The sequence below is a fragment of the Oncorhynchus mykiss genome, chromosome 6, assembly GCF_057628025.1.
Source record: "Oncorhynchus mykiss isolate SJ-2025 chromosome 6, ASM5762802v1, whole genome shotgun sequence".
Classification (NCBI taxonomy): Eukaryota; Metazoa; Chordata; class Actinopteri; order Salmoniformes; family Salmonidae; genus Oncorhynchus; species Oncorhynchus mykiss.
In genome coordinates this window covers 17,578,327-17,591,148 of record NC_143027.1, presented here as the reverse complement: position 1 = coordinate 17,591,148, position 12,822 = coordinate 17,578,327, and the positions used below count along the sequence as shown (strand labels likewise).

General features: G+C 41.3%; 1 protein-coding gene across 5 annotated transcripts in view; it reads right to left on the bottom strand.

Moving 5' to 3' along the window:
- LOC110525352 (acetyl-CoA carboxylase 2) overlaps window positions 1-12,822 on the bottom strand; it is a 59,242-nt gene that overhangs the window by 30,858 nt on the left and 15,562 nt on the right. For all 5 annotated transcript variants that reach the window (XM_021605386.3, XM_021605387.3, XM_090237082.1 and 2 more), the window contains 6 exons: window positions 1,649-1,781; window positions 1,270-1,408; window positions 977-1,086; window positions 663-744; window positions 441-539; window positions 101-210 (listed from right to left, as the gene is read on the bottom strand). In XM_021605386.3, the coding sequence (XP_021461061.2) occupies window positions 101-210; window positions 441-539; window positions 663-744; window positions 977-1,086; window positions 1,270-1,408; window positions 1,649-1,781 (673 nt within the window). The remainder of the gene's footprint in view (window positions 1-100; window positions 211-440; window positions 540-662; window positions 745-976; window positions 1,087-1,269; window positions 1,409-1,648; window positions 1,782-12,822) is intronic.

Genomic DNA, 12,822 nt, shown 5'->3' with positions numbered 1-12,822 from the left:
CAAACAGAGTGAATTAAATACCTCTCCAGTGACTACTTGTCATATGCTGCAAAGGATGTCTCAATGGTTTCAGCATTGGCGATGGCGTGGAGATGCTTACCGCAAGTCCAACGTCAACATCACGCACGCAGCCGTGCACGTAGACCTCTGGAGGCACGCTGATCACGTGGCCGAGCCGCTGGTCCTCCTCTGTCCAGTCTACTCTCAGACCTACAGGACACGCAAGAGAAAATAACATGAGACCTAGCTCAGGACAAATACACTGTTATGACAGAGTATAGAATAGAACAGAATCATCTTCAAAACCGCTAGTGTCAAAACACAACAGTCAGTCACCCAGTCAGAGTCCTAAAACTAGGGGTGTGGGGAAGGGGTTAAGATGCAAGGATAGATGGATGGGGGAGGTCTGGGGGTAAGTGTGGGGCAGGGGGGTATATCACCTGATCCACTCCAGGGCAGGGTGGGGATGTCTGCGCTCTGGGCCACGATGGAGGAGGCCACCTTATCACCCAGGGCCCACATGGCCTTACTGGATGGCCCTGAGACACAGGCAAAAAAAATATATTAAAAATAAACATCAACACACCACAATGAATGGTGCTTGTGTTGTAATGCGAGTTAACCATCCAATAATCCACAAACGGCTTCATGCCGGGCTGTACCTAAGAAGGAGATTCCGTTCTTGTCCAAGAGCTCAGGCAGTTTGGGGTTCTCAGAGGCATGACCCCATCCAACCCAGACCGCCTGTGAACAATAAGAAAACCGAGATCAGAGTGGGAGCCATGAAAATATAATTACTAGAAGAGACAAAGCCTCTCAGACCAATTTAACAGCAACATTCATCGGTGCACTCAATATGGCCGCCGGTCCACCCATCATAGGACATTGTGACTTGATTTGGGATTGGTAATGTCTCTTCCAAGCAAAAACAAATTCTCCTGTGGGTGAGAATGGAGATGGAGGAGCACCGTCTGACCTGTACAGGGATCCTCTTGGCGATGTCCACTATCAACTCTACGTTGGCATAGTTGTTGTTGTTGGCGCCGCCGGGTACGGGTACATAGTGGTCCGCCATTTTGATATACTCTATAGAAGAGTCACACACATACAGTCACATTAGTTATTCGTGAGAAGTACACACAGAAATAATTTCTTTGGAGTAATTGAGTGACTCGCTGTCGACTTTATCTACAGTTGTGCCAAGAGACACAATGAGGAACAACCATCTGGAGCTGATGATGATGACCTGCTAAAACATGTTTCACTGACCTGCGTTCGCTTTCAGGTCCTCAGGGGTGACCATCACTACAAAACGGATGGTCTTCTCATTCCGGAACATCTCGTAGGACCAACGGCGGATGGAACGCATACATTTGACCGCCGCTATGCCATTATTAGCTATCAGCACCTTGTGAAAGAGAAAAAGTGGGAGAGAGAGAAAGAAAGAGAGAGAAAAAGAGAGAAAGAAAAAAGTATAGAAAGAGACAAAAAGAAAAAAAGAGAAGAAAGTAAACAGTACTCAACTCAACTTTTGACACTATTTTGTTGTCTGTTGCTCATAGCTTAATGAGGAGTTTAGTCAAGAGAGACACACATTTAGTGACACGTATCCAAAAAAGGCACAGACAGACAGGGAGGGATATCTTACCTTATCTATCACACGGTTTCCTCCGAAGCGGGTGACAAACTCAGCCGGCGAGGCCACGGTGAAGTCTCTTTGCAGCTCAATTTTTCGGTGCTCGCGACCCTTCTTCACCAGATGTGGGTGAGACATGCTTGGCCTGGAAAGAGAAAAAAATACAAGTGGTTGTCCAAGAGCACAAACGCATCAATGCCTCACGCTTTTTATAAATATTTCATACGCACAACTCAAGTAAAACATTAAGCAACTGTCAGTCATTTCTGTGTTGGGACAAATCTCTGCATCATGTAAAGTAGGTCCCGGTAAATTAGGACGTAGGACTTCTAGAAGAACATTCCCGTCCAGCAAGCAAGTTCACCAACATCGGACTCACGGGCCAAACCCAGAACAAGGAGGAAACAGCAGCATTGGACCGTCACAGCAATCAGCCAAAGTTCAGTCTCTACAGAGGGTAATGGTTGTGCTGTCACAGCTCAGGTCACAAGTGCATGTCTTACCTTCTCTGTGAGCCAAACATTTTGTCAGCCATATCCTACGCAAGGTGTTCAGTCTACTGTGACAGACAAATGTTTCAACTCGGCAACAATCTGACAGGCTACAATACAACACACATGCTAATCCTCTCAGTTACCTACAGAGGTGCCGCAGACATGCCTGGTACTGCACGTATAAACAATGCTCCCAGACCACAGAGACAATCAAAGGTTAATGTGTTATCAGCAAAAATACATAGCCTAGTTACACAAGCCCTTAATCCTATCAGCAGTGGCAGAGCATTTGACCATCTCTCCATTGTGCACAACCACCAAAATGTTCACATGGACCAAGTTCATATGAACAATATATGCTAATGGAAACAATACTAACTGCACTCAGTTAAGCTGACAAGTAAGCATCAATAAATAAAAAGTGTGATACTAACAAGAGCAGTGTGCAGGTTTCTATTGTCTTTAAAGTTCTCTCTATGTTACCATGTAACTGCAACAAGATAGCTCAGATGTGCGAGTGACGTTTTACATTTTGAACTGCAGTCAGTTAAAAGTAACCTGGATATGGGTTTTCATTTTCAGTTCAAAATGATCACATAATGAATCAATTAGAAGCCAGACTTTCAGAATATCTGCCTATATTATTGAAGAGTGACAGGGGGCACAATAAAACAACAATGTTCACTACCGAGAATGATCAAACACTAAACTATACAGGGGTAATTCCAAGGTAATGGAATTATGCTTCGACTCATACCAAACAAAAAAACAATGATTTCAAAGTTGAACAAACCATACAATTCTATGCAAAAGGACTACTTTTAACAATTTGAAAAGAAAAATGTACTAAAACTAATTTAGTGGAAGAACTGTGCCAATGCAAACTTTGGTGATGGAGTTAAGATAAAATCTCCCTCAGGTTTTCATGCGAACATGTTGTCCAAAAACTCTTAAATACTGTTTCTCCTCCGAATTAAGATTAAAAAAAATGTCTGCAAAAAGAATGGGGTGTCAGCTATGACATACACTACCGTTCAAAAGTTTGGGGTCTCTTCGAAATGTCCTTGTTTTTGAAAGAGAACCACATTGTTTGTCAGAAATTGATCAGAAATACAGTGTCGACATTGTTTATGTTGTAAATGACTATTGTAGCTGGAAACGGCAGATTTTTTATGGAATATCTACATAGGCGTACAGAGACCCATTATCAGCAACCATCACTCCTGTGTTCCAATGGCACGTTGTGTTAGCTAATCCAAGTTGATCATTTTAAAAGGCTAAGTGATCATTTGCAATTATGTTAGAACAGCTGAAACTGTTGTGCTGATTAAATAAGCAATAAAACTGGCTTTCTTTAGACTAGTTGAGTACTTAGAGCATCAGCATTTGTGGGTTCGATTACAGGCTCAAAATGGCCAGAAACAAAGAACTTTCTTCTGAAACTCGTCAGTCTATTCTTGTTCTGAGAAATGAAGGCTATTCCATGCGAGAAATTGCCAAGAAACTGAAGATCTCGTACAACGCTGTGTTCTACTCCCTTTACAGAACAGCGAAAACTGGCCCTAAACAGAATAGAAAGAGAAGTGGGAGGCCCCGGTGCACAAGTGAGCAAGAGGACAAGTACATTAGAGTGTCTAGTTTGAGAAACAGATGTCTCACAAGTCCTCAACTGGCAGCTTCATTAAATAGTACCCGCAAAACGTCAGTCTCAACTTCCAACAGTGAAGAGGCGACTCCGGGATGCTAGGCTTCTAGGCAGAGTTCCTCTGTCCAGCGTGTGTCCTTTTGCCCATCTTAATCTTTTTTATTTTTTTATCTGAGATATGGATTTTTCTTTGCAACTCCGCCTAGAAGGCCAGCATGCATCCCAGAGTTGACTCTTCACTGTTGACGTTGAGACTGGTGTTTTGCAGGTACTATTTAATGTACCAATTTAATTGGTGATCTGCAAACCAGCTGATGAGAAATGTTGCAAATCATCTTTTTAAATCTGTGAATTGTTTGCAGGACAACACAATCTTTCCCAAAAGGTGTGGAAGTAGGAAATTGTAACATTATCTGACTAAAAATGTTAGAAATTCAGCTGTCCGTTTTCTGGTCAATGTAGGCTTGCTTGCAACTCTGGGTCTTCCTTTCCTGTGGCGGTCCTCATGAGAGCTAGTTTCATCATAGCGATTGATGGTTTTTGCAACTGTACTTGAAGAAACTTTCAAAGTTCTAGAAATGTTCCGGATTGACTGACCTTCATGTCTTTAAGTAATGATAGACTGTTGTTTCTCTTTGCTTATTTGAGCTGTTCTTGCCATAATATGGACTTGGTATTTTACCAAATAGGGATATCTTCTGTATATTACCCCTACCGTGTCACAACACAACTGATTGGCTCAAACGAATTAAGAAGGAAAGGAATTCCACAAATTAACAAGACACACATGTTAGTTGAAATGCATTCCAGGTGACTCATGAAGCTGGTTGAGAGAATGCCAAGAGTGTGCAAAACTGACAACAATGCAAAAGGGTGGCTACTTTGAAGAATCTCAAATATATTTTGATTTGTTTAACACTTCTTTGGTTACTACATGATTCCCTATGTATTATTTAATTGTTTTGATGTCTTCACTATTATTCTACAAAGTAGAAAATAGTACAAATAAAGGAAAAAAAATGAATGAGTAGGTGTTTCCAAACTTTTGACTGGTACTGTGTATGAAACATATAACACTAACATATCTTGTAGATAGGTATTCAATCCCGAGTCAATAAATGTTAGAATCACCTTTGGCAGCAATTACAGCTGTGAGTCTGTCTGGGAAAGTCTATAAGAGCTTTGTACACCTAGATTGTACAATATTTGCACACTATTCTTTTAAAAATGATTCAAGCTGTGTCAAGTTGGTTGTTGTTCATTGCTAGACAACCATTTTCAAATCTTGCCATAGATTTTCATGCCGATATAAGACAAAACTGTAACTAGGCCACTCAAGAACATTCAATGTTGCCTTGGTAAGCAACTCCAGTGTATCATTGGCCTTGTTTTAGTTTATTATCCTGCTGAAAGGTGAATTTGTCTCCCAGTGTCTGTTGGAATGCAGACTGAACTAGGTTTTCTTCTAGGATTTTGTCTGTGCTTAATTCTATTCCATTTATTTTTATCCCCTCAAAAACGCACTAGTCCTTGCCGATTACAAGCATACCCATAACACGATGCAGCCACCACCATACTTGAAAATATGAAGAGTGGTACACAGTGATGCGTTGTTCGATTTGCCCCAAAAATAACACTTTGTATTCAGGACTTATTTAGGGTTGTAATAACAAAAGGGTTTGAATGACTCAAGACATTTCAGCTTTTCATTTTTATATACATTTTTAAAAACATAATTCCACTTTGACATGATGGGGTATTGTGTGTAGGCCAGTAACACAACATATATATTTAATCCACCTTAAATTCAGGCTGTAAAACTAAATGTGGAAAAAGTCAAGGGGTGTAAATACTTTGTGAAGGCCCTGTAGCTAGCTAACCAATACCAACTGGAATGCCACACTCAGCCTTCAAGTGCCTTTAGCAGCACAGCAGTCAAGTAAACAAACTCACAAATTGCTTCCTGAGGTCTAAAATAGCTGGACAAGAGGGCATTGAACCCATCCTTGTTCTATTGACTACTATTACAGAGAAAACAAAAGCTAGTGTGCCATTATTGATTACATGCCCCCCCACCTCTCTTTTCAGTGTAAATACAGCTTCCCTGTTGAAGTTGTCAGTGATATCAAAAATGTTACAGCGACTAAGTTCACAACCTTTAAACCTGTATCATAATGTGTCCTTTAACAAACATATTATCGATCCTGTGTCACATTGAAAAGAGACGGTGAGGAGTTCTTGTTGATGGCACTACTTCTGTAGTGGTCATGAGTCATGACACCTAAAGTCACCAGCAATGTGGATAAGAAAGGTTTGTTGAAAGAGGCTATCGTGCTAAGCAAAGATCTGTGGGAAGATGGCTGTATTACACTCTATGGTTCGTTTCTGGTTTCTTTTACAGCTTGAGTTGATTTCGGGGTGTGGTTCGATGCAGATGTCTCATGTGTGTGAGGGTGTTTGCAGATGGGAGGAGTTAGCCAAATTCTTTTGCCAATTAGCTTCAGCTGGCTGTTGTGCGACCGTAGCAAACTTGGTTTGACTTTTGATAGCATATCTCCAGGGCTAGTTAGGGACATTCAGGAAATGTATTACACAATGTAAATTAGACCATATTTTCATGTTGGACACCTTTTAGTTTTCATTAAATGCTTTCAATATTTGTATATGAATATCTACAATTTAGTTGGTTTGAGGTTTTAAGTCATTGAAATTTGGAGCCAATACACTTTTAACATACAGTATGTCTCTTGGTCCCTAATTACTGCAGGCATTACAATTGGCTTGCAGCTGCACTCCGAATTTATGATTACTTGTGTGCTGACAGCTGTGAGCATGTGGGCAGGATTGAAATGAACACAACCTTAATTTACATTGTGACATACTCATGTACAGTGCCTTGCGAAGGTATTCGGCCCCCTTGAACTTTGCGACCTTTTGCCACATTTCAGGCTTCAAACATAAAGATATAAAACTGTATTTTTTGTGAAGAATCAACAACAAGTGGGACACAATCATGAAGTGGAACGACATTTATTGGATATTTCAAACTTTTTTAACAAATCAAAAACTGAAAAGTTGGGCGTGCAAAATTATTCAGCCCCTTTACTTTCAGTGCAGCAAACTCTCTCCAGAAGTTCAGTGAGGATCTCTGAATGATCCAATGTTGACCTAAATGACTAATGATGATAAATACAATCCACCTGTGTGTAATCAAGTCTCCGTATAAATGAACCTGCACTGCGATAGTCTCAGAGGTCCGTTAAAAGCGCAGAGAGCATCATGAAGAACAAGGAACACACCAGGCAGGTCCGAGATACTGTTGTGAAGAAGTTTAAAGCCGGATTTGGATACAAAAAGATTTCCCAAGCTTTAAACATCCCAAGGAGCACTGTGCAAGCGATAATATTGAAATGGAAGGAGTATCAGACCACTGCAAATCTACCAAGACCTGGCCGTCCCTCTAAACTTTCAGCTCATACAAGGAGAAGACTGATCAGAGATGCAGCCAAGAGGCCCATGATCACTCTGGATGAACTGCAGAGATCTACAGCTGAGGTGGGAGACTCTGTCCATAGGACAACAATCAGTCGTATATTGCACAAATCTGGCCTTTATGGAAGAGTGGCAAGAAGAAAGCCATTTCTTAAAGATATCCATAAAAAGTGTCGTTTAAAGTTTGCCACAAGCCACCTGGGAGACACACCAAACATGTGGAAGAGGGTGCTCTGGTCAGATGAAACCAAAATTGAACTTTTTGGCAACAATGCAAAACGTTATGTTTGGCGTAAAAGCAACACAGCTGAACACACCATCCCCACTGTCAAACATGGTGGTGGCAGCATCATGGTTTGGGCCTGCTTTTCTTCAGCAGGGACAGGGAAGATGGTTAAAATTGATGGGAAGATGGATGGAGCCAAATACAGGACCATTCTGGAAGAAAACCTGATGGAGTCTGCAAAAGACCTGAGACTGGGACGGAGATTTGTCTTCTAACAAGACAATGATCCAAAACATAAAGCAAAATCTACAATGGAATGGTTCAAAAATAAACATATCCAGGTGTTAGAATGGCCAAGTCAAAGTCCAGACCTGAATCCAATCGAGAATCTGTGGAAAGAACTGAAAACTGCTGTTCACAAATGCTCTCCATCCAACCTCACTGAGCTCGAGCTGTTTTGCAAGGAGGAATGGGAAAAAATTTCAGTCTCTCGATGTGCAAAACTGATAGAGACATACCCCAAGCGACTTACAGCTGTAATCGCAGCAAAAGGTGGCGCTACAAAGTATTAACTTAAGGGGGCTGAATAATTTTGCACGCCCAATTTTTCAGTTTTTGATTTGTTAAAAAAGTTTGAAATATCCAATAAATGTCGTTCCACTTCATGATTGTGTCCCACTTGTTGTTGATTCTTCACAAAAAAATACAGTTTTATATCTTTATGTTTGAAGCCTGAAATGTGGCAAAAGGTCGCAAAGTTCAAGGGGGCCGAATACTTTCGCAAGGCACTGTATGTACAAAACTCTGCTTTGGACCAGACTGACTTTATGACCATCATCATTTACACTTTGTAGTCAATTCTGACAGAATAAATGTTTTTGACTCATATCGATGCCACGTAGGCTGTTTTCCAAATGAGAAGTTGGTTTTTAGGGGCTTTGTATCATTATATATATATATATATATATATATATATATCTATCTCAACCACACGTTTCCCAAACAAGGAAAATAAGTAGTTTGTACTATTCCAGTTCCACATGATGGAAATCAAGGTTGTAGAAACATCTCAAGGATGATCAATGGAAACCAGATGCACCTGAGCTCAATGTTTCTAGCAAAAGGGTCTGAATACTTTGTAAATAAGGTATAGTTTTTTTATTTGTAATACATTTCCAAAAATGTCTAAAAACTTGTTTTTGCTTTGACATTATGGTGTAGTGTGTGTAGTTTTTAAAATCCATTTTAGAATAAGGCTGTAACGGAACCAAATTTGGGAAAAAGTCAAGAGGTCTGAATACTTTCTGAATGCACTGTATAGTATATGTGGTTCAAGTGGACGGTACCATACACGCACACACACCAAGTTTGCCCCTGGCAACGTCATGCTACACTAACGGCCATGGTATGTTACGAGCAACACAACCAAATTAAGAAACTCTTGGCACGGTCACTGACTACGAAGAGACCTGGGGTTAAGTCTGCTCTCAAAAGTTGTTCTGCTGCGAAGAAGAACGCTTTCATAGCCTAATAGCTTAGCGAGTCGAACAGCTATGTCTTGGCTATTATGAGGAAAGGAACGTTCAGAATCTGGAGGAGCAAATCTGTGCGTAATGGTAGGCTAAGCCTATGATGACCTTATCGGATGTGCTTTACTAACAGTATTTATAAAGGCAACTATCCTTCTAACAACTGTCGTACAGTACCGGTCAAAAGTTGACACCTACTCATTCAAGTGTTTTTCTTAATTTTTTAAAACAATTTTCTACATTCTAGAATAATAGTGAAGACAAAAAACTATGAAATAACACATATGGAATCATGTAGAAACCAAAATATATTTTATATTTGAGATTCTTCAAAGTAGCCAGCTTTGCCTTGACACCTTTGCGCACTCTTGGCATTCTCTCAACCAGCTTCACCTGGAATGCTTTTCCAACAGTCTTGAAGGAGTTCCCACATATGCTGAGCACTTGTTGGCTGCTTTTCCTTCACTCCACGGTCCAACTCATCCCAAACCATCTCAATTGCATTGAGGTCGGGTGATTGTGGAGGCCAGGTCATCTGATGCAGCACTCCATCACTCTCCTTCTTGGCCAAATAGCCCTTACACAACTTGGAAGTGTGTGTTGGGTCATTGTCTTGTTGAAAAACAAATGATTGTGGGACTATGTGCAAACCAGATAGAATGGCGTATTGCTGCAGAATGCTGTGGTAGCCATGCTGGTTAAGTGTGCCTTGAATTCTAAATAAATCACTGACCGTGTCACCAGCAAAGCACCCCCACCTCCATGCTTCACGGTGGGAACCACACATGCGGAGATAATCTGCTCACCTACTCTGCTTCTCACAAAGACAAAGCGGTTGGAACCCAAAATTTGTACTCAAATTTGTACTAATCAGACCAAAAGGACATATTTTCACCGGTCTAATGTCCATTGCTCATGTTTCTTGGCCCAAGCAAGTCTCTTCTTATTGTTGTCCTTTAGTAGTGGTTTCTTTGCAGCAATTTGACCATGAAGGCCTGATTCATGCAGTCTCCTCTGAACAGTTGATGTTGAGATGTGTCTGTTACTTTAACTCTGAAGCATTTATTTAGGCTGGTAACTTTAATGAACTTATCCTCTGCAGCAGAAGTAACTCTGGGTCTTCCATTCCTGTGGCGGTCCTCATGAGAGCCAGTTCCATCATAGCACTTGATGGTTTTTGAGACTTCACTTGGAGAAACTTTCAAAGTTCTGTATTAACTGACCTTCGTGTCTTAGAGTAATGATGGACTGTTGTTTCTCTTTGCTTATTTGAGCTGTTCTTGCCAATATATGGACTTGATCTAGGGCTATCTTCTGTATACCACCCCTACCTTGTCACAACACACCTGACTGGCTCAAATGCATAAAACACAATTAAAAAACAATTAAAAGTTAATTTAACAAGGCACACATGTTAATTGAAATGTGTTTCAGGTGACTACCTCATGAAGCTGGTTGAGAGAATGCCAAATGTGTGCAAAGCTGTCATCAATGGCTACTTTGAAGAACATCAATAATAAAATGTATTTTGATTTGTTTAACACTTTTGTGTTATTTCATAGTTTTGATGTCTTCATTAATATTCTACAATGTTGAAAATAGTAAAAAATAAAGAAACCCTTGAATGAGTAGGTGTGTCCAATTTTCTTGACTGGTACTGTATGTGAGTACACCCAGTTGAAAATAGTAAACTTGGGATCAGGAGACCACGGGGCCTGTGTGTGTGTGTGTGTGTGTGTGTGTGATGTATATGATTCCCATGTCGCATCAATTGTAGAAAATAACAAAAAGGCCCATGAAAGGCACAGAATATGCCCCCACATAACCACCTTTATTGACAATGTTTTGATCCACATCTTCATCGTCAGGTCAAAAGGACATATTTCACCCCACATGACCATTACGCTTCCCCGATTCCAACCCCATTTAAGCACATGTAAATGGAACTTCATTCCCTTTTCATGAACTTTTCTCTCTATGCATATTCTGAACTTAAGCATGAGAATAGCATGCAATTCACCTACTATTCATTCAGGGGTGGAGATTTAAAAAATTAAGATGTAGTGGAAATGTGTCTACAGATATGACATATTCTGACCTTGACTTAATTCCCTCATAACGCCACCACCTAAATGCAAGAGGAAACCATGATTAAGGTTGAGGTTCCAAGTGCAAGTGGAAAAAGCATATTTTTTCCGATAACAGCATTCTCTATGCACTGTAATTTACAACTTGATAAGAGCTATTAATAAGAGCTAGGTAAATGAGTAATCTGTTTGGATAAGGGGATTGAAAATATTAATGACAGTTGTTTTAGATCTATTTGACCATATGATCGCTGGTGACAAATGTGAAACCAGTCACATGGTGGCAAACTGAAGAATGTCAACCTTTCCACAGTGAAGTTTATAAAATGTTGTGTCATTATGCAGAATGAAAAATCTTACAGCCTTTTAACCTACAGGGATGAGAGCTCTTGAATGTCTTAATTATAGGCTACCCCGAATCTCTCTGTTTCCTACTTCTATCATGATAAATATTAGCCACAATCAGCATCGACCGTCAGTAGACCTAATAACAACACATATTACACTGTCAATTTACTGTTAGTTCCCTTCAGTTGGTATAGCCTACATTATCATTCCATTTACCAGGGCCAACCGCACCAGCATATGGTCTCACAAGGGGTCTGAGGATCTCATCTCGGTACCTAATGGCAGTCAGGCTACCTCTGGCGAGCACATGGAGGGCTGTGCGGCCCCCCAAAGAAATGCCACCCCACACCATGACTGACCCACCGCCAAACCGGTCATGCTGGAGGATGTCCAGGCAGCAGAACGTTCTCCACGGTGTCTCCAGACTCTGTCACGACTGTCACATGTGCTCAGTGTGAACCTGCTTTCATCTGTGAAGAGCACAGGGCGCCAGTGGCGAATTTGCCAATCTTGGTGTTCTCTGGCAAATGCCAAACGTCCTGCACGGTGTTGGGCTGTAAGCACAACCCCCACCTGTGGACGTCGGGCCCTCATACCACCCTCATGGAGTCTGTTTCTGACCGTTTGAGCAGACACATGCACATTTGTGGCCTGCTGAAGGTCATTTTGCAGGGCTCTGGCAGTGCTCCTCCTGCTCCTCCTTGCACAAAGGCAGAGGTAGCGGTCCTGCTGCTGGGTTGTTGCCCTCCTACGGCCTCCTCCACATCTCCTGATGTACTGGCCTGCAAACACAGCAAACCTTCTTGCCACAGCTCGCATTGATGTGCCATCCTGGATGAGCTGCACTGCCTGAGCCACTTGTGTGGGTTGCAGACTGTCTACCACTAGAGTGAAAGCACCGCCAGCATTCAAAAGTGACCAAAACATCAGCCAGGAAGCACAGGAACTGAGAAGTGGTCTGTGGTCACCACCTGCAGAACCACTCCTTTATTGGGGGTGTCTTTCCACCGGTTGTCTATTCCATTTGCACAACAGCATGTGACATTTATTGTCAATCAGTGTTGCTTCCTAAGTGGACAGTTTGATTTCACAGAAGTGTGATTGACTTGGAGTTACATTGGGTTGTTTAAGTGTTCCCTTTATTTTTTTGAGCAGTGTATTTGGTCAATAACAAAAGTTTCTCAATACTTTGTTATATACCCTTTGTTGGCAATGATAGAGGTCAGACATTTTCTGTAAGTCTTCACAAGGTTCACACACTGTTGCTGGTATTTTGGCCCATTCCTCCATGCAGATCTCCTCTAGAGCAGTGATGTTTTGGGGCTGTTGCTGGGCAACACGGACTTTCAACTCCCTCCAAAGATT